The sequence below is a fragment of the Poecile atricapillus genome, chromosome 2 (assembly GCF_030490865.1).
Source record: "Poecile atricapillus isolate bPoeAtr1 chromosome 2, bPoeAtr1.hap1, whole genome shotgun sequence".
Classification (NCBI taxonomy): Eukaryota; Metazoa; Chordata; class Aves; order Passeriformes; family Paridae; genus Poecile; species Poecile atricapillus.
In genome coordinates, this window is record NC_081250.1 from 30,146,695 (window position 1) to 30,169,917 (window position 23,223).

Below are 23,223 nucleotides of genomic sequence, written 5' to 3' on the forward strand. Positions count from 1 at the left end.
TGCTGCAAAAATAAACCCGGGGGGAAAAAGCCAAAGATTTAAAAAAACTGTGATATAAACCCCTCCTACATCATACAATCCCATTGTTTCTGCTACTTTTTAAAATACAGGACTCTCTAAAACACTGGTCAAAACTGAATGTAAAGATTAATTTGTTAGAAGCAAACCAAGTTTATAAAATGTTAAAAAAAAAATTAATCAAAGAACGGTTGTTTTTATTTAAACAGGAATAGTTTTATATTTAGCGACCTTTTGTACCTGCTGGTGAGAAAGTTATTTGAAAAACAAATGGAGACTCATAGTAATCCTGTTAATACTTTATTAGTGTAATTTTTTAGCTTTCTATTGGACAGAACATAAATGCAAACTCCAAAAAAAATTCAGAGTTCTCTGCCATTCAGTAGAAGTGACCATGGCAGCACGTTTCATGTTCATTCTTTGTTACAGAAACGAGAGGAGGGGGAAGGGAGGGGAAAGCATCAATAGAACAATTAGGCACACAGCTGACACTTACTGTACAATGATATGCACAAGTAATTCATAACAGCTCTATGAGCTTATGAGATGTGTTCTTCAGATTCTTCCCTTGTAATATATGAGCTTTGCTCAGGAGAGCAAGGATCATTGAGAACAAAGGAATTAACAAAGGAGTAACAAGTAAGACTTTTAAAACAAGTCCTTAAATAAACTAACGGAACAACAGAATGCAGAATTGTTCAGCTGAGAAGACATTTTTAACTTAGACTTCAGAACATTAAAAATTCATTTATTTTACAGCCATTCAAATACACATGCATTAAATTAAAATATTGCACAAAATTAAAATTTAGATTGTGGAATTCATATAGTTTCATTTTGGTACACATTCTGGTAGCACTTAAAATTTACTGTTTAGTTCTAGCAAACACCAGCAGCACAGGCTTGAGGATAAACCAAATGAAAAATTCAATTGCTCGTTTACTCTTAAAAATAATTAAGGCTAAAACAAGTGCATTTGTTGACAGTGGCACAATTTTCAGCGGCCAGTCACAGCACCTAAAGGCCAGAAGATACACCCAGACACTTAAGTGCTGTATATTAACATTCAGTTTTGGAGACTTCCTAGGATAATAGGCTGCATGGGTTCACAGGGTAGGTACTTCAAACTGTCAACAGGAAAACCTTTTAAATAAAGATACATACAAACTCGCTTTAACTAAAAGTAAAGTACTCATTTCTGATGGTTCTTGCCAGCCAACAGGCATCACTGAATTAGGAAGCCACATTCTGTAATTAAATACAGAAGACAAAACTTCAATATATATATACATATGCACACATGCGTATATAAATGTGTGTATAGGTATACGTAATAAATTCATTAAGTAAAACTACTAAGAAGCACAGTGTATTATGTTCAGTTCACATTCCTAGAAATATTATTTTATTTTTGTACAGAAATGTACCAGATAACTAAAAAAAAAAAAAACAAAAACAAAAACAAAAGCCAAATTCGCATATTATCACTATTCTCTTGAAATTTTTCATGGTACCTACAGATAGTTAAAAGGTTCCACGGATTTGACAAAACAGTATTTGAACTTCCCACTTTCATACTGCTTAACGAATTCGGTGCCTTAAAAGACATAAATTAGATTTGATAGGATTAATGAGATATTTACTGTATCACCTAGAACAACTGCTGAATGATATTTCATCAGTCAGATATCAGTTATGCTTGAGCACTCCGACATCAGAGGAAGATACAGGCATGTAAACAATAGGAGCTGGCTATGTTGATTATTTCACACAGAACTCAAAAAATTTTGTTAAATTCAAAAGCATTTAACCGTCACACTTCTACAGAACCTGCAGAGAGGAAGGGTGAGGGGTTCTTCTATATTTACTAAGTTGTCTTCCTAGGGATTACAAAAAAGAGGGATTTAATTTACAGCATTTAGTTCTGCAATAAAGAAAAAAACAAGTGCACTTGAGCCCATGCATACTGTATGAGAATGTTAACAGTACAATATGATCATCATTAAGTAGTATGATAAAAGGCTACATTTCATTAATAGAGTCCATGAGAAAAATTATCTATATAGAGGTGTCAGTCAATTTAACAAGGTCCTTTGAGAGCCTTCTATCTTGTCTCAGAACGCTTTCATCAAAGGTCTATGTTTCTCTCTTGCATAAAAGGACCATTTGTTCTCATTAAGACACAAATTACAACAAGGATCCTTGGGAACCTTGATCCATAACTGTATTTTACCCTGTGCTTAGCGTTCAGAAAAAAATGGGACTCTAAAAGATGACCTTCTACTCGCTCGAGATAGTAGTGCTCAAACAGTCAGGACTATGAAAAAGAAAACACAAACTGAGATATGCTGTGGCCAAACAGGATTATTCAGATGTTACTGCATTTTTAATCAGACAGAACTTCTTCAATGAAACTAAACAGATGGATGTGGGGCCTTGATGTCAAATTTTTATTAAAATTTTACACTATGCAAAAAAATAAAAAAATTATTTAAAAAAATATTGTCGTTTTATTTCCTTTTTATTTTCATATATACACTGAGATGCATTCAGAAATTTCCAAGTGTTTGCATATGACTAATGAAATCTTTTACCTGTGAGGAACCAAGTAATTCTAACGTTTTTCCATATGAGGCTTACACACTAAAAGGTAAGGAATCTTTCAATTAAGTAGGACATAGTTCTTTCACATCCCGAAAAAGCTCCAGATTTTAGTGGGGAGGTGTGTGTAAACTGTGTCTTAGTGCAACTTCCTCATCTTGTAACACAATATCTATCCTCTTTGAAACACATATCCCTTTCCTTCTACAATTATCAATTTGACTTATGTTCCAATTGACCAATTGAACATAAATTTGATGCTCCTTCTCCACTGAAGTTACACGCAAAATGTATGCCAGGTGCTATAAGAGCAGCATACGGCCCTTAAAGCTACAGAATAATCAGAATAAAGGGTTTGTTTCTACTGCACCTCTCCTTTTACTAAAACCTCCATTAGATATAAGGTTAGTTTAATTTTCAAAATATGAAAGGTGATGCAAATGTGGCATAAAAGCCACCTTACCTCCACTTTTATTCAATAAATGTACTTTTATGATGGGGCTATAGCTATTTCTCCCTGCTCCTATGAACCTGCTATTGCACAGACTGCTTTTCTGGTTAACTCAACCTTTACAGGACTGTTGAAATAGCCCTACAGTGCCTCAACACTTGTAATGTTGAACAATTCCACCTGACTCACACACATTGCACTATCTCCCAGTGCCAAAACACCCTTTTCTTCAATTGTATCACTATAGTTGTGCTTTACTTGAACAGTCTGGCACTTTTCATTGCTGGCAAAACATCGACTCAGGAACGGAAGGGATCAGCATTCTGATATACTGGGCCAGTTTTCTTCTCAATGTTGCATGAAGACGCACCAAATCATTTAAGACACACAAACCATTCTGGTAGTGGTTGAATTACAAGTGAAGATGAGAAGATCCACAGGTCTTACAGATGCATTAATAATCTAATATGTGACACTAGAAGACTGGTGCAGAAATGACAGCATGTGAGTTTGAAGCCCCAGAGAATCTGCCCAAGTAATTAATCCTGGACAAACACCAGCTTAATGGATTTGAAGTGTCACCTTTTCTGTAAGGAAGGCGCTTGAGTAGAGTGTAGTCTCTGCTTATATCTCTGCATTTGCTTTGACCTTGAATGCAGTTTGTGGAACAGCTCAGGGAACTTATTTTGTGGAAATAAGGTTTCTAGGAATCTCTCCAGAAACACATACACCATTCTCTTATTCAGCTGACTATGCTGGAACATTTCAAAGACCCGAAGAATGCCTTTCCGCGTAGTCTCAGCGCCTATGATGTGCTTCAGTTCATCTACAAAAACAAGTCACACAGAAGTTTAAGCTAAATTCTACTTCCACGTTAACAAACTTAAACTGAATATTAAGTCTTTCAAACTATGTTGGCCTGAATTTTGAGGTAACAGTGCCTCTACACAACATGACCAAACTAAAAGTTCTCTTACAGACGAGATTGTTTCTGAAAACCACTTCACTCTTACTCTATATATGTGCAAACCATGTTTGCAAGAAATTGTACTGCTTTGGACTATATCTATTTCAGGCACAATTTAAATCCTCTAGAAACTTAATACTGGTTTGGGTCTAAGAGAATTACTGACAGTACACATGAAAATGTCCAATACTTTAACAATTAGAAACCTTTTTATTTAAATACAGTTCATATATCAACATTTCTTCTCAGTATTTAAAACAATCAACAAGAACACAGACATTAATTTCACTAATAATATGTGGTATGGACTATTAGGCTTTAATCCCAGACTTACCTGGCATTACCTCCAGCAATTTGGTTTTCCCTGCCACTCTTGTTCTCATTCTAATAGCTTTGTCCCTTCGTGGAACAGTTTCTGCTAAAATGCCGTTAGGCCAAAAAGCGTCTCTGTAACAAAAGCAAATCTGTCAAAATACATTAACATTTTATCAAGTGAAAAGCTCTTTTAAATCTCTCAAGGCTATCTCATAAAATAAGTACAAGAAAGTAATTTGCACACAACCTAACACACAGCTCAAATATCAGAAGAGGTAAAAAAAGAGAAGAATGATGAAGAAGATGAAGAAATCAAAAGTAAGTAGTACAATACAATCAACCTATCAGTAGCTACCATATATTTTTTTAGTACAGGAACCAGAAGAAATGAAATTTTAATAAAATAATGCAAATCAAAACCATTCAAATACCACATAATTCTTACATAAAATAGACCTAAGCCTTGCTTTTACCAGGCTTTACTGCTACTGAGACTCCAGATCTATTAATTGCTTCATTAGAATTTTGACACTAGCAGTTAGCCTTTCAACAAGATAAAGCTGAGAAGAAATAGTTTCAGTGTAGCAGAAAGTCCAATGCAAAAGACATCCTTCTAATAATATTTTGCCTCAGTGAAAGACAATTTTTTTCTTAATAAAAAGTACGCATTCTTACAGTTTAATCAAAGAATAAAAGTACACTTGCCAAGTGAAACCCTTTGGGGAATACATTACCCTACTTTGACTTTCACCCCAACAAAAAACCCCCAAACTATAAGGAAAGAAAAAAAGCGTGTAACACTTTCTCAACATCAATGTAGAAGCAATTAAAACTTTCAGGAAAGTGACAGTTTCAAATTCAGACTCCAGTGCCATTGTATCTGTCCAAAGTGAAACAATCTCAGAACCAGGGGTCTTTCAGCACCAATTGTTTGCCTTTAAAAGCAAGGCACGTACATGCCTTCACCAAGGCAAACAAGACACTACATCACCAAAGTGGTAAATGATGAAATTTCTAAGTATACCTGTACTCTAGCTCTTCTAGACTGGTTAACAAAGAAGTTTTTAAGGTAGAGTAGAAAACTTCAAAATACACTTTGCTATGTGACAATTGCTTACTCTCACTTAACATGTGTATAAAGCAGTATATGATCCAATTGTATTCTGGAGAATAATAATTTCCTTATGTAAGGAGAATAGGAGGACACAGATACGAGACACCAATTGGTGAGTGCTCTGTATTTAACATCTGTGATGAAAGACATACCTGAAGCGTTTCACTGCATCTGCTACTTGCTCGGGAGATGTCATCCAGTCAACATGATCAACTATTTTTCTAAAATCAAAGCAACAAGTCTCTTGTTTAATTTTTAAAGCAGAAAACCCATAAGTGAAGCATTTTAAAGTGCATTCTAGGGCAAACAAAGTATAATTTCAACTTTCTCCAACTCTGTAAGTAGGTTCTATAATATTGCATAATAGGAAGGCAAACACCGATTCTCAAGATAGAAATCTAAGCTCACTGATCATTCCCAAAAGCTAAAGCTTTTTTCTTTTTAGGTAAATGGATGATAATGAAGTTGGCTGCAAAGCTGCTGTTGCATCTCCGATCAGCATTAGATAACTGGTTGGTTTGTAGAGCACTCCTCTTCATGCAGCACCCTTAAGTTCTGCTTCTGTAAGCTCAGGACCTACTCAGAATCTCAAAATAGGTGCTGCAATATGTACAGTTACTTCACAGTCCTTAACAGGAGATACAGACTGATCATTCATCATTCAGCTCTATATCCAAATCTATATCCAAAATCTATATCCAAATCTAGGATCCTATTTTAGGATGATACATACATTTGTGTATCAGCACAATCCCAGGACTGTTTCCCTAACCACAATTTGAATTTAGTTTTCTAAGAAACAGAAAAAGACAATTTTTTTCTGCAGAATGCCATTAAATCCCAAGAACTTGCCAGGACAAGGTATGACTGCTGACCAGAGGAAGCCATAAGTACCTGAAATGGCTCTAAATGCAGAAGCAAACTATTACTACACTACAGCCATCTCTGCAAAATGGAATCAGCAGCCTGTACACAAACTCTGATGCTTATACTATAATCTGGAAACAGCAAAAAGTATTCACAGTTGTTCAATAGGCCAGCATGTTCTTGGAAGTACAGTTCTCAAGACAGTTTTCAACTGGCCATAAGGAATTGAGAAAAATCCAGTTCTACTTTATCACATGGTCACATCATTACTGCTACCACAAGTCTGTATGTTTAACAGTGATGATGAAAACATCACAAATATAATTGTGAAGAGTAAAAAAAAAAAAAGATACAGTGAGGAATGTCCTGAAAAGGTAATAGGAAGCTACTTCTCACCATCTAGAAATTTAGTTTTTGATTCATGGCACTAAATTGAAAGTAGAATGCAGTTCTAAACCTGTATCTAGAATTTGTTGTTGTTCTTATATTTGTTCACATTTCAAAAACAAATTATTAGAAGGCAAGCCTGGAAACTATATATTTCTAAGCTGAGGGTAAGAAACATTACTTAATTAGGACTACTGACTGGCTTTGCATTTGTATGAGTAAGTGTACATATGAATTTCAAAGAATAAAGAGCAGCCAAAACAGATCCCATGAGTCCTTTTCCTTTCCCACCTCCATCTTTAAAGTGTGAGAGCAAAAACTTAACACAGCAACTCAGTATAGTTCACCTGATTTGAAAGTACCGATGTATCATTTGTGGCATCAAAGAGATGTAAGCAGAAATAGTGCAGCAAGCAATAATAAAAAAAGATATAGTGGTAAAACAGGGCAAAAAGCATAAATATTAAGTTACATTCACAGAAAAATGAACTCTTATATGTGAACGCTCTTTTTTAAGTTCTCTGGCATGTAAGAGTTACTGGTATTTTTCTTTCAGTAACGTTTTGTGTTTATCTCCATTTTCACCACATTTGCACTCAGTTTATTGATGTTCTTCGAAGAGGAATGCATGCAGATTTAAACCACATTAATTTAGTAATACCAAGAAGAATGTATTGACAGAGACTATAAAGGATCATTCATGTAATTTCTCTATATAAGAAAAACAGTACCTATTAATTGTGTCACCATATGTTGCTCTAATAAGTTGCTGAAGCAGATTTTTTATATTTCTTCTTAACCACTGATTTCTCTCCTTTAAATCAAAGACTTCATCCATAAGTAGGAGCATTACCCTCAGCGGAATATTGTCATCCACCTGACCACCAAGTAAAAGAATAAACAGTAAACTTCTATTTTAGTTCAAGAAAGCTACACTTTTATAAGCTACTTTATGAGTCTTCAGTATAAGCACAACAATGACAAACACTTTACTCTGTATTTTACTGTAATATGAAATCATCCCTAAATCTTCTGTAACACGATTAGTAGCAAAGGAGTGAAAATTAAATATAAAACCAGATACACTGAATTTTTAAAGCAAGACAAGAAGTAGCAGCTTTTTCAAAAGCCAACAGTTATTACAGAAGTTGAATAAAATTAATACATGTAAATATGTCCTAAAGAGAGACCTCATCCCTGACCTCTTCCTTGGTTGCTGTGCTTCCAACTGCCTAACACAAAAACTCAGGAAGGAGCTTTTCTTGGGCACCATTTTCTTATGGATGCTAAAAACAATGACATTTCACTGCAATGAACTGCTTTTTATTTAGACATCACTGTAACCTGCATAACTATCCAGTGCTTTTATGCTTGAAGATTATGAAAAGGATCATAATTTTACTTTTTTAGAAGATAATGTTACACAGATTGGCCTACAAAAAACATGCTGGAGGAAGTGGAGTAGAAAACCAAAAAAAGGAAACCCCACCCATAAAACACAGAAACAGTACATGCACTCTTCACAGTTATTCCAGTGTTATGCAAACCATTTCAGTGCTAGCAAAAATGTTGTTTTTAAAAGGAAGTGTGCAAATTTCTTTTTAAAAAGCTTAGAATTGTTTTGAAGTGCCTGGTACGGTGTCAGAAAACAATAAAAGTGTAGCTCAATGAAGAATAAGTAACTCGTTCGGTTTTTAGAGGTGTCAACTTTGAAAGGACATAAGTCAGACTCACGTTGTCATCAATTGGTGCTGCAACACGGCAATGGTCAGGATCTGAATAGGTTTTCTGCATCAGAGGTGGCACCTACAATAGAAAAGGCTGTGTTAATTACAGAAAAAATACTTTAGAGTATGAATAAATCAGAAAAAAGTATGATAAAAAGTTTGGTTATGAAAATCTAAAACAACAACCTTTGGTCAAAAGTAACTGCAAACTAATGCAGATAAATACACAGTAGCCCTTTCACCTTCCAAAACCAAAAATCAAGCCCATATACATTTTTGTTTAGCTACCAAAATTAGAAACACCTTTAAGACAATCCACATGTAATTTATCAAGTGCCTAATTCTTCAACTGAGAAACACCTAAGAATTCTTGTGGGACTGATATTTGTTTTGGTATTTCTTCCTGATCTTAAGTTCTGCCTAGTCACAGGCTTCCCAGTGACTACAACTGCAATATATTGATAGTCACACACCAGGGAACTTATTAGCAATGAGAAAGTCCAGAGACACTCATTTTACCATGCAAGTAATTAAAAGACCTCATATATCCCCCCAGGCCCCCCTTTATTATTCCCTTTTGTGATTTAAGAGCTAATTCACCCATCTCAGTTGCTGTTCTACATCTGCCATATATAACTGCTTTGGCAGCACAAAATGGAACAACCCCTGACCACAGACCTTACAGCTACACACAGAAAGAGGAAGACCAGAGAAACAAAGGGAAGATGAACGTGTTCTGAACATAACTATTTTCATAGGACTCCCAGATTGTATGTCATGCTATCATTCCCCATCTCTAAAGTATTATATTTTATGAATGTAAGAGATGAGGGAAGATGGTAGGAAATACAGGGGGAAAAAAAAAATTAAACCAGAATTCCGCCAGGAACAAGCAGAAAAGAGGCTTTCTCCTTATCCAGAGTTTCAAAATATATGGGTTTTTTTTTTCCTAACAAAAACAGCAGATACAGGAAATTAGCTGATTAAGAATTGTTGGTTAAAACATAAGAAAAGCCACGAATCTCATGTTGTTCTCAAGTTACTTCACTGAATTAAGTGAAGGAGAACTGTAACAGTCTGCAGATGCCATCTTAAAACACATTACTTAATAGCAAACACCTCCATTTTTGTAATAAAATGCCTGCTGAACTTTATTAAAAAGGTGCAGGTACAAAAATGTTTGGTCTTCTGTTTAATGACTTGACTCTTCTATAGAACATTAGTTTAAGTGAGTCAATAGTGACTCGTCTGTTAATTTACTAGTATGTATCAACCACCAGTATTTTCTTACCTTGAAAAATGATTGCTTTATGTCTTGTCCCAGTCTCTCTGACATTTTACCCATGTTGTCTGACATTTTAGTCATTCCCTCTGCCAGGCTGTCAGGGATAGACTTGACTGCATTTGATACATTTCTCATAGAATTACGCAGTGGATTTACAAACGTGTCCATCTGAAGGGGAAGATGTTTAACCAGAATTGTATAATCTATGAGGACACTAGCATATTAATACAATATGAGAAGTATAGCACTGTTCCAGAGAAAAATAATATAAAAGAATAACTAAAATTACTTAACTTCATTACAGAATGCAAAATACAGTTTTAATTTTATTTCCATTTATATTTCTCATTTGTTACAGCTCTACTGCAGCTATTTACATCTTTCAACAGATGTTTTCCTGAGTCATTTTCATTTCCAATCTCTTGGCTTTTCTTAGCTTAAATTTATTTTCCTTTTCTTCTCCATTCAATACCATTTCTCCCTTCCAAGCTTTCTACTTCCAGATGTTTCAATTCTGCTTTCAACTCTTCATCATTTCAACATGCCTCTTCTAAACAGCACTGGAATAGTATGTATCATGGCAAGAATAATTAAAGACAAAGTAGCTCGACAGAAACTGTTACAATTTTTCTGTCAGTATATGCTTTAAATTCAGTCAGAACAGAGGCACAAATACCAGTGTGATGCCCTTTGAAAAGTTATGCTTATAAAGAATCTTCTAAGCTGGGAAACACATCTTAGTCATTATATAAACCTTGATAAATATTTAACTATTTCACTGTTAATTATTTAAGGAGAATAGGCAGGATAGTAATTTAAGGTGACAATAGAGCTGCAGATGCTCTTTATATCTAAGTCTCTAAAACTTTAGAAATGGCTACTTTTGCAAAGCAGATGCTCACACAAACTGGTCAACTGAACAAAGAACCACTTGTCTGAAGACAGTTCTGGTAGCTTAAAGAAAAGGATGTCCTGAGCTCTGAATTTGACCAATGACTCTGGATGGTTACACCTAAACACATAACAGGTGCTTTTGAAGGGAAATACATATTGTGTTTTTGAGCTGAAGAGTGGAAAGCACGGTAACAGCAGCAAATACAGAGTAAAGAACTGAAAAAAGAAATCAGAAAGACCATAAAAAAAAAAAACCACAGATGTCTAACGGAAAGCGACTTGGAACAAACACACTTCTAGAGTAATAGTCTCAGTGCAATTCACTGTGTCCAATTTCAAAATTTAATTTCCTTGTCTTACAAAGAGATTTACCTATTATAAAAATGGTTATTTGGTTCTGTATGTCCTGAGATAATTTGCCACTGAAAGTTTTAAAAGCAACTCACTTGCAAGTTGATTTCAAAGAGCTACATAGCTCTTTAATATCAGTTCAACATGTCTGTTTAATGTAACCATTGCATGAATGAATGCTCTAAAGTTCCCTTGACTGTAAAAAACATTCTTACCTTCCGTGCAAAATCACCTTTCCCTTTGCTGTAGGCTTTATTCTCCAGGAAGTCATACACATAATGGGCTAAAGCTGGAGAAGCTTTCATCATTTCAGGATTTAACAAGAGCTGAGTAAAATAAATTGTTAAAGTTATTTTAATATATAATGAACAAGACACAATCAAAGACATCACATCTAGCAATGCATTTTTTCATTCCCAAATTTTATTCCAACATTACACTAATCTCAAGACAGAAACAATGGGCTTCTTAGTAATTAGCATAATTTTAACCATTATGGTAATTATAGCATCTCACAGAAAAATATACACCTTTATCATCAAACTGTCATTACACAGTGTTTTACTCATCTTCATTATTTACTGTTAACATGTTCATTGACTTGGTCAATATATTTTAGTGCTAAATGACCAGAAAGTCCCTATGAAGAAAGAGAACTGAATTTTTTCATTTGGGCTGATATAGGCCTTATCTGAACAGAGGAACTGTGTGGTTTGCTACTTTGCTGGAGTGGGTGCCACGGAAATCCTTACGCAGCAGCACAAGAGAAAGTGACCACAAACATGTCAGCAGGAGAAGATCAAAGGCCTAAAGCTCAAAACCAAGATACCTGGAACCTCATCAGCTCAGAAAAGCTGTGACAGAACTGGCTGAGAATAAACCAAAGCACCAAAGAAAATGCAAACTTATGAGATAGTATCAAGTTTTTATGGTATATTACTTAGCTCCAACTACAACACAGCTTTTTTTTAAAAAAAAAGAAAAAAACACAAAGGCAAGCTACCTCTGAAAAAATAATTCCAAGCACAGAGCTAAAATAAAACAGTAACAGCTTACCTGTAAATAAGCATTTAAATCTTTTTTCCTCTTTTCCAAAAATTCTCTGTCCATATTGTTAAATGTTTTTTTGCCAGGAAGTTTTAGTATATTTGCAAGGTTTTCAAACTAGGAAAAAAGAGAAGATTTTTTGTTCTGTTTTCAAGAGTTTCAAGTCTTCATATAAGGACATTATATTCACCTATTCTTGTATATCATCTAACACCTGACAAAAATAATTCTGCGTCATGCCTGGAACTCAGAATCCTCAGAGAAGCCAAAGTGAGAGCTGTCAAGAAAAAATGCGTGAGAATTCCCAGGATACTATCAAGGGTAAAATTTAATTTCTTGTGAAATTCTCTTTCGAAATACAAATCAATAGGGTGTGTAAAAGGCTTAGGCTCAAAATTTATCATTAATATTTGGAATGAAGTTACTAGGATTATGAGACCATATAAAGAGTAAAGATTTTCAAGCGAACATGTAAATCTTTCTAAAATCTCTTTCCTATCCTATCCTGATCATGCATATTAAGGAAATAATTAAGCTTTTCTCCCTGGAAAGATGGCAGGACCCAGTTTACACATAGGTTATCACAACAGGCTCTATATGTCATGAGACCTGTGCCCTTTCTCTGCATAATGACAGTGATTGGCACTGGTTGACATGTATTCTGATCTAGTTTTGCAGAAAGAATGACAGTGCCAGGGAAGCAGAAGGAAAAGAAGAGGCCTTAAGACTTAATAAGGCTGAATATATTTGATAAAATGCACAAAAAATAAAAAAACAACAAGAACAAAACTTGAAGAATCAGGACTATCCCCATACAGAATTAAGACTTCCTGTAAATATCCTTAAGGTGGTAAAGAGAAAAACATACAGTATTCTAGGCTTTAAGAAACAATCTGGAAACAGGTTGAATCCTTTTCCTTTATAAAAGACCACAACATTACAAATTTAGAGATATGAATTCCATTCAGTCCCTCCAAGATCTCTTTTTGCATCATTAAACTTTGGAAGGCCACAAAGCTCATATATAATTTATGGTCTGTAGGAAGCACCAAAGAATAGTTCTTTACAACTTCACAAGTCCCATTCCCTTGCAAGTAGGTCATATGGGAAAATAACTGAACTGAAGAACTGAAGATGGTCTAGTTTTCATTTGGACTCTCCTATCTAAGCAGAAGCAATGTAAGCCACTAACAGCCTCGATTTTAAATATAGGTATCTACTTCAAATGGTATTCATTACATGACTGACTAAAGGAACTGGTGTGAATCTATTCAGTGCTCTAAGGAAAAAAAAACCTCAAATACTTTGAACTGCTAACTTCAATTCCATTTTGGATCAACTATTTTCTCTGAAAAACAATCCCTGCCCTTCCAATTAACTTTAAATCAATGATTCTAACTTTTACCCTTAACATGTCAACAAAAATGTCTCATACAAGCATACAAGACAGTAAGAATGTCTATTTTATTGTCAAGACAAAGCAGAACTGTTGGGAGCATCTGAGATGCCACAGGGAATCACAGAAATCTGTTTGCTTTTTGCAGTCTTAGTGCTCTAGGGTAACATTTCTAGTCTCTGCAAATTCAATCAGACTTAGCAACCAGAAATGTTGAGCTTTCATATTTTGAACAACTTTGCTTTTGCCATTTATTTCTACTCATTTACAGTTATGTTAATTTTAAAGGATCACCCCATAGCAGCAGAATGTTAATTCACTCTAAGATCCAGGATTCTTCAAAACACTGAATTAATTTTGAAAAATCAATTTGAGGGAGTATAAAAATTGGTATTTCAAATTTATTGACAGCACACTAAGATCATAAGAAATTCAAAGATAAGTCGGACTTCATTTGTAAGTAATCCAAATATTCAACACGTTTGCTTTTTTAATAAAAGCCTTTTCAATTTTTATTACTGTGGTTACTTTAAAATGCTAACTTACCTGCACAGAATTTGTTCTCTATGACTCTCACTTAATAACAGAGTAAAGGGATATAAACTGACACTTCTGACTAGTTCAAAGGTTATGCAGTCAAATCTGACTTCTCCAAAGGCTTGGTTTAAAAGCACCATGTTTTCATCATTTTTTCATGTCAGTAGATTCTACTTTGTACCAGCTGGTGAATTACAACTCTATATTTCTTCCTTCCTTCATTTTAGGAGGGTTAAGAGTCTGAGAAATCAAGTATAGCAGTAAAAGGCAGATTACTAGTAGTACAGTGAAGTGCTACCAGTTCTCCCTTTTGGGACCCCACCAATTCTTAACAGTCACTTAAAACCTAAATACCTATTTCCCAACCTCAGCTTTTATTTCTTAATCTCTGTGACAAATATAACTAACTCTCTCTGAGACCAACAGCACTTTAAAGTAGATTTAAAGTAAAATGAAGCCGTATGGGAAGAGGGAGGAGACTTTCTAAGTTCCATTTCTTTTTTATAGAGAAATCATACAGTCACTGGTTATTAAGCTGTAAAAATGTGCACCTATAAAGATTTTCATGAGATTGGTTACCTGCTCGGTGATCCTCATGTGAAAGTCATGGAAGTCACTGTAACGCCGATATGTCTTCCACATCTCCTCACTGTTTGCGTTTCGCCGGTGGACAGTAATGGCATACAGGGCATATGTCTTGCCGTGGTCATTACACACTCCTGCCACAGCATATGGGTCAGAGTCAGCATAGACTAGTAGTTTTGAAAACAAAAATAAAAAAGGAACAAACAAAAGAAGGAAGACGAAAGGACACAAATGTGAAGTGAAGAAATGTCTGGAATGACAGACTTGAAAGACAAAAATGGGCATGCAAGCAGAAGACTAAACTACCCTTTAACTTAAACATGGTATGATACCATCCAAAACTTACTACAAAAACTGAAATAGAGATTAAGCAGCTTTTAAAGTTAGACAGGTTTCAATGACATGCAAAACATAAACAAACAGAAAAATTTTCAACTTTTAAATAGCAAAGAGATATTTTAACAAAATATTTTAACCTAAAGAATTCAAGTGAAAGAGAATTGTGAAACCAGAAGAAATTTCAGTCTGCAAAGTAGTCTAACCACATTGCAGAAGTCAGCTCATGAAAAAAGTCTATAAATACAAGAGAATGATTGCAAGCTGCAAGCATCCAGTTTTGTTATTGGCATCAGTAGTTTGTTATTAACTCAGCAGTTTGTTATTGCCTCTAAGATAAAAAACATTCCCCATGCTATTTTAGTCAACTATATATACAGACGTGTGTACATATATATAATGCATTTGCTGTGTGTGCACACACATTGTTTGGAAAAGTCAATTCATACATGAAATGAACACATACAGCTACATGAAATAGAAGCAAACATCTTTTTGATCTCTGTTAAATATTTAAGTCTTCCTGGACAGTCTTCCCTCACACAACTTTCCCAGTACAGATTGTTTCAAAACTTTCATTTTACTTAGAGAATAACCTAGAACCAATATTTTTTACACTGCACACTGTTTAAATTGGCAACATGCTGTATTTCTAAGTACTGACCCAATATCCACTACCTACAGTTTTCCAGTGGCTAGATGGAAATATTATTAATCAAGGTCTCTGAATTTTTCTATGCACCCACACTGAATAAAATACAATTTTCCTGAGAAATCATCAATTCCATCCTCTGTAGTACTTTAAGTCTTGATTTCTCTGAATTATAATGCTTTTGTCTAAGCAACCAGGGAGCACCTGTAGGATAGTGGCAGCTGCTGCCAATGCAAGAGTTACACTCTAGAAAGGTGAAGAGTGGGCACAGAGCAACTCGTCTTTGCCATTCCACCCTCTAAAAGAAGAATGTTGAGTGCTGAGCCCCCAGGCGAATGAGCAGGCAGTCAGGATGGTGCCAAAAGACTGGCCAGAGAGTGGAGACAGGAACTTCCAGCCCCACAGATGCTGCACAAGCACTGTCCTCCACACTCACATTGACCACTTGGCCCTGCAGCCACCAGACCACATCCCAGGGACACTGCTAAGTGGCATCTTCAGAACCACTTCAGACAGAAAAAGAAAGAAGTTGTCCTGCTGCCCCTTATGTCATACCCTCTTAATTAGTACTTATTTTGCAACCCAAGACAGTGTAAATCCTGAAACACAGACATAATCCTGTCTGTAAATAACCCTCACGCACAGTAAAGGATAGTGACCGAGTAAGGAAAAGAACCTGCTCACAAATGCAGTTTAATCTTGCAATACAAACCTGTACAGATCTCCTGCTTCAACTGGAGCATTATGTATTCAGACTGGTAGTTATCAATACATGCTGCCCTCAAGATTATAAAATTTACAATTTATGTGGTTCTAAGTTTTCCTTTTTTTCTTGGGTCAGAATGACAAAACTTCTATGTTTAATTCAGAAAAAAAAGTACCACATGTCATTTTAATAAAAAAGCAGAATTTGATTATTTCAACTCATTTTCCCCTTTCCCTGAGGACTGACTACCATGACACTTGGACTGCACATTGCCCTCACAATGAGTTGGAATAGGTTTAATTAAAATGTAAAATAGCTGAATGCTTGCTGACAGCAGGTGTCCACTACATAAATGCACAGATTTAAAAGCATATTGCATAATAAAATCTACCAAAAAAAGTATCTGAAGACCACTTCACAATTTAATTAACCAATGCAATCTCATTTAACTAGAGTATTTGCAAATAATAGCTGAGATTATTTTTTTTTTATTTACTCTCATGTAATAAAGAAAAATAATTTCTTTCTAGGCAAAGTTTTTTTAAAAGATAACCAAAAATGACACCATGATAAGGACAGAAGCCACTTCCTTAAACTAAGCTAAATGAGTAAGAAAGCACAAAGAATAAGGGTAAAATATTATACTAAAACAATAAAACAGTCAAGAATTGTAATTCTGCGACTAGAAAGAGAAATGGCTTTCAGAATTTCTTTAAATAATTGCTAAAATAAATCCTACTCAATAGTAAGTTTAATGAATGACTCTCCAGAGGCAGAAGTAGCAATAAATAAGCAATAAAAATTAAATCACTTTTTAAGTACAGATACATTGTCTGTGACCTACACAACAAATACGGTAAAGATCTCCAAAAGAATTTAATGGAAAATATGAATTCAAATGTTCTGTGAGGCCAAAAAAATGAGACAATTAGGATTTCAAGGGTCTGTAATACTGCAAAACTCAAAATGGTGGGAAAAAAGTAAGCAGATATCATAACAGATTCACTTACCAGTATCTGAGATGTACGCATGGAGCTGAACTGTCTCATCAGAAGGGACATTTGAAAGGTCATCTAAGGACTGCAGCAGGGGAGAGAACGTAGGAGGAAAAAATGAGAAAAAAAGAATATCAGAAATACTTTTTTTTTGAGATGTGTTTTGATTAATCTATTTAATTTTCAAAGTTTCAGTTCACTATACTAAAAGCTTAGTGCCCTGTAACAATGCAGGTGCTTGTACTACCCAGCTACCAAAGCCCTTCTTTTGCACAGTATAGGGCCCTTCATTTCCCCCATCAATTTCACACATACTTTTGTGACAACTCACATTTGATCAAACATATTTGCCACTTCAATTTGATATCTCAACTCTAGTCGAAACACAGCTAAAAATGGTCTTTTACTGAGCATTGGGAAAAAGAACCCAAACCAGAAAATCTCCAGAACAACTGGGGAGATACAGATGTTATGTAACAGGTCTTTTGGCTTTTGCTTTCATAGCTGTTTTCTTTCAAATGTCTTTAGCACTACACAAATGTTATGAATGTAGCAGAAACTGCAAGTTCTGCTTTATGTAAAAAAAAACCAGCCAATATTCTTCTCAGGAATATTTTCTGTCATAAAAAATGAGCAGGTATATCTTCAGCTGATTAATGCTCTGTCTCCATATTTAACAATTACTGGCATCAAAAGAACCCTAATGGGTGTTTTAGAGAAGCTTTGTTTTTAGTTAAAATAAATACATTTGATTACTATGATTTAACACAATAAAGCTCTCTGAAACTGTTGAAAGGCTTGCATATGCAACTGAAAGTAATAGAGGATGGGCCACTATGCATCCTAATCTTAAATTACCAGGTTAAAAAAAAAAAAAAAAAAATAGTTGGAGATACCTAAGTAGAATTTACAGACAATGGGATACCAGTTCCTTTATATGTTTTACCCCAGAATTCTAAAATTCTCCAAAGAAACACATTCAGAATGAATATAGCTATCTGCTATCTTTTATAATTTAACCAAACCAGTTTAATAGTGACTTACCACAAAAAGTTACCTGTAATGGGACTTACTGGTCAGCAATGCCAAGCCCATATCAAACTAAAACCTCTACCTACATCAATCCAGTTTCTAAATCTCCTCTGTTTCCTTAAATATAAAACAATATATCAGATTACAATCAAAAAATAGGCAGGACTTGAATTATTCAAAGATTGTACTCTTGTCCCTTCTTCCTATGAATCTTTATCTAAACTCCACAATTTCCAACTTAATATTCCATTCTTTCCTCCTCTAGTTCTCTACAAGGAATGGCTCTTTTCTGCTTCAACCACCTCAACCAGTCTCTGCCTAAATGTCTGCTACTGAAGGTGAGGGAAATAACATTTCTGTTATAAAGTCTAGATACCGAATAAAAGGCAGCTTAAAAGTGTCCGAATAACACATGTTGCAGTAGGGAGTCTCCTGAATATCTTTATAATATGCTTGTAGACTTACAGTACTAAGGTCCCAGACTGAGAAAAGGTAAAAGAAAGAAAAGCCCTTTTGGGGAAATCTGTTTTGCCACTACAAGTTATAGTGCCAGAAGTTTATGTCTGTCGAACAGTAGAACAGATGAATTTATGCAAAAATATTTTGACAGCAGACATCATCTTTACCTCAAGAATCTATAAGTTACTGGATGCTGGGGAGTTATTCTGGTAAAGTATCACCATAAGTGAGTGTTCCTTTAATCTTTGTGCTTGCTTTCAGTCACTGCTGGACGCGGGACTCCAACTTAGTCCATTCTTGAGCAAGTCCCTTGGACAGCCATGACACTGTCAGGCGTGCTGCTCTGTACTGCAATGTTCAGTTTAGGAGCAGAGTACCGCCTGAGACTGGCTAACGGAAGACATTTGTGAAAGTTTGGATAAGGTGTTTGATGTTGTGAAAGCTCTAGGATTTGATTATCAGTAAGATGGAAGGGATATGATGTTATAAGAGAAGACAAGTTAAGTGTCAACTGCTGCAATGTTTTGTTTGCTACAAAATACTGACACTAAAGTACTATTATTTTAAAGGCATAATTATTTCTTCTTTTTCTGCTTCCCTTCACTGTCACTCAAGTTCAGACTTCTTTGTGATTACTGAGTGGGGTTCAAGCTGACATATGCTAATGACTGCCAAAAGTTCAACCCAGCCACTTTTGCTGCCCTTCAAGGTCTTGGAACACCTGTGTAACTCCTATTTACTCAATGCAAAGCTCCCATTATGGATCCCTTAGAGGAAATCTGCAAGAGTCTGTAAATATTTAAAATTATTTTATACTCCCAAAATGTGACCCGCTGATTTAATATAGTAGATTAATGTGTCAAATCAAAAGGCAGAAATTAAGATATTTTTGTAAAGCAACTTTTCCTCAAAAAAAGTTTTGAGCCTCTTCCAAATTCTTCCAGTGAAAGTATGAACTGCAGACAATTTATTTTATAATAGAAACTTTAGGAACTCAACTGCTGTGGCAAGGAGCAGCTACTATTAATACAAGTAAATTAAAAGTTTGAAACCTGAACAGATAACACAACAGAGAGACATTTAATATGAGCTAATATCTCTGCCATTACATATATTCACAGGAACACAAGTTAATTAAAAACCTAAAAATATCACATCACAACCTGATCTTATTTAATACATTGTCATTAGCTGCAAGTACAGAAATTCCCTGACCTTTGAAGTAACCTTTCCAACATCTATTTTTCTTATGTAATAGACTAACACAAGGGAGCTAAACTATGTGTCCAGAAATTTACTCTTGACATGGAATTCAGCCAGCAAAAACTAATCTACTAGTATTCAAACACCTGTAAAAGCACTGAACACCCTGAACAATATGGACTACAGAAAAGTAAAACTAGTTCTCCATAAAGAGAAATTTACTTGTGTATTTCTCCTAGAATGTTCCTAACTCTTTGTAATCAATGTAGTATTCTACAAATACCCTTGTAACAATAAAAAAAAAATCAAGTCTTTGAGGAGTCCCATGCAAATACCTATTTGTACTGCAAAAGTGCTTGGTAAAGACTTTAGGACTTTCTAACTTAGCTCATAAAGTCACTTGAAACAAAGCAGCAGATAACCACTAGCCAGATAAGCCACCACAATGACAAATCCTCATCCATAAAACATAACTCTGGTATGTCACAACATTATTTGAAAGAATACTTAAAAGACATTTGAAAGTTCTTTTAAACCGATTAGTCAGTTAAAAGGCTCATATGAAAAAAACATGGCTAAATTAAGTTTTTCTTCTACATCTACCAGGAGTTTGCATAAATTGTATCAAATAAACACTTCCCCTTTTCTTTACATTTCAAAATGTCAACAACAAGATAATAATAGGAAAGAAAATTCCAGTTTAAATTAAAAAAAAACCACAAAAACCAAAAAACTGAACTCCATAAACAACAAACCCCCAAACTGAAACACATTTACATTAATGCTACGTGTATTCCCTTAGAAAACACTCATTCCTTTGCATGCAAACATGACCAGCACCTTCCAAGAACAAACTAGAAGGGCCCAGGCATCACATAACCCAGGAAATTGCATGCAGATTGTAAATCTCTAGGTAAACCTTCATGAAGCTAAAAGGTTTGGAAACATACTCTCGTATGCCCAACTGAATCTTGCATACCTTGTGGTTCAGCTACTGTCTGGAGAAACATGGGATATAAATCAAACTTTTTAATGATTTTTACTTTTTAAATAACTGTATCTGCATTTTTGGCTTAGGTACACTCATTTAAAAAAGAAAAGGTTTTGACAAACTGACGCAGGTCAAGAATCACTTAAAAAAAACCCTGACCTTGAAATTGGATAGATTAAAAAAATAAAGACTCATGGATGGAACAAACTCCAGATACTTTATTGTCTCCAAATCAAGTCCTAATGAAAAAAAATAACCAACCAACAAAAATGTAATTAAATTCCTCATTTTGCAGTCTAATTGAATTTAATTCTTTGAGATTTCTGTTTCAAAGGATTTGTTTTCACCTATTATTACATAACTCCAAATTTATACCTATTTAAGGAAAACAAATAGGGATGAGAAAGTATGCTTTCTATAAATCAACTGTTTCTGTGAGAAACAATGTAAAATTTCATTAAACTTGGGAAAATAAAAAAAGAAGTTTTATCTTACAGAGTAATTAATGACTTCTGTGTTTCAATTTGATTCAAAAACTTTTTCAGAAATTCAACTGCAGTGAAGTGAAACCTGTAATGTACATTGACGTTAAATTATTATATCACGCTTTCTCTATGGTTGAGGGCAAGAAAAAAAATTTAGAAAAAAAACAAGCACTTACCAGATTTATGCTGCCAGTAGGAGACCCATTAAAAGATTCTGGGAGCAGTGAGGAAAAGGAAAGGGAAAAACAGGTTAGAAGACTCTCCCCCATTGTAGGGCAAGATATAAATAAATATGCATCCACAAAACATTATGGAAAATGAGGGAGAACTGTGGCACTGGGCAAAATGCTGCATGCAACATGGAAGTGTTTCAAATTTCCAGTAAAGACACTTAAAGAAATATAAGTTTATAAAGACACTAAATAAATGCTTCAGATAACATTTTTTTAAGTTTATATCCCCACATGGTACTGCTTTGTTAAGAAGCTAGTTTAACAGTAAAAACAATTTCCATTGGATTTGTACTTCAGTTAACAAGAATGATGACTTTATTTGTTTTAAAAAGCCACATCTCCTATGTGCTTTCAATTTCTATTTCCAGAGAGGAGTATAGAGTCATATATTAAAAGAACCCAGCATACTGAAGAGTTTTAAATGTTCTCAAGAAAAACGTAGAATGGAAGAGTCACATATCTATTTTAGCGACAAACTAGTTACCAAGACCTGACAAGAATTTGTATAAGATTAATATACTTATCACAATGAAAACCCTATGTGAATCCCAAAACAATTTACATGCAAAAGCACAAGGAGGAAAATTAATTTAAATATCAGAAACACCACAGGAGTATTTAATTTCCTAAAAACAGTGAGGATAATTTTTTAATTTTCATTTTAAAGCAGAGAAAAGAATGGTCCCAGGAAATACCCCTTAGAGGTACAGAGCTCACCTCCTTCACCATCATCTGATCCTCTGAAACTGGGATCCTTCAGCATATCCAGCTCAGCTAACATACGCACATACAACACATTCTGCTTGAACGAAGGGTAGAATCTCTCATCTCGCAGCATCAACTCATACACCTTTATTGAAACAAAAATGCCAACTTCAGGAATACTTATTGCATTTGTTAAATAATCCAAGCAGTTTTCATAAATTCTACTTGAATTTTTGTAAAACAACTTTTCCTCAAAAAACGTTTTGAGCCTCTCTTCCAAATTCTTCCAGTGAAAGTATGAACTGCATACAATTTATTTTATAATAGAAACTTTAGGAACTCAACTGCTGTGGCACCTGTGCATACATGTCTCTGACTTATTCTTAATGGAAAGGTTATCAGAAAATAACTAACTAGTCAGACGTGCATATCTAGAAAGGGAAGTAGCACAATAGCTGTAAATGCTTCTGTCCTCTGCTCTTAATCCTTGCAATTGCAGTATAAACCTATTTGGTCTTTATCCATTTCATAAAGGGTTATCTCAGTCCCTCCCTGGGGATAAACTATAAATGTAGACCTGCAAACACTTAGGGCAACAGGTAAAAAGAGGGAAAGAAGGGGACGGAAGACATCATATGTGACCTTTCTGACAATTTCTAGTTTAGCCAATACAATGTAGCCATACCTCACAAAGATTTTAGCCACACCACCTCATACAATTTACCTTCACAGGTATTCACTATAACTTCATAGGTATTCAGCCTATACAGTATATATATATATACATACAAACTAGTATCTATACATAGCAGGAATTAATTCATAATGTTTAATACTCATGTCAACTCTAGAATATTTTAATTACTTTTTTTCAATGGATCACT

General features: G+C 34.8%; 1 protein-coding gene across 4 annotated transcripts in view; it reads right to left on the minus strand.

The window, feature by feature from the left end:
• Window positions 1-305: 305 nt before the first annotated feature.
• SNX13 (sorting nexin 13) overlaps window positions 306-23,223 on the minus strand; it is a 67,741-nt gene continuing 44,823 nt past the window's right edge. For 3 of the 4 annotated variants that reach the window (XM_058831771.1, XM_058831769.1, XM_058831772.1), the window contains 12 exons: window positions 22,352-22,484; window positions 21,578-21,615; window positions 17,247-17,316; window positions 14,537-14,709; window positions 12,034-12,141; window positions 11,193-11,303; window positions 9,739-9,900; window positions 8,455-8,526; window positions 7,452-7,597; window positions 5,619-5,687; window positions 4,372-4,484; window positions 306-3,896 (listed from right to left, as the gene is read on the minus strand). In XM_058831771.1, the coding sequence (XP_058687754.1) occupies window positions 3,649-3,896; window positions 4,372-4,484; window positions 5,619-5,687; window positions 7,452-7,597; window positions 8,455-8,526; window positions 9,739-9,900; window positions 11,193-11,303; window positions 12,034-12,141; window positions 14,537-14,709; window positions 17,247-17,316; window positions 21,578-21,615; window positions 22,352-22,484 (1,443 nt within the window). In that variant the 3' untranslated portion in view covers window positions 306-3,648. The remainder of the gene's footprint in view (window positions 3,897-4,371; window positions 4,485-5,618; window positions 5,688-7,451; window positions 7,598-8,454; window positions 8,527-9,738; window positions 9,901-11,192; window positions 11,304-12,033; window positions 12,142-14,536; window positions 14,710-17,246; window positions 17,317-21,577; window positions 21,616-22,351; window positions 22,485-23,223) is intronic. The other variant, XM_058831770.1, reaches the window with a different exon arrangement.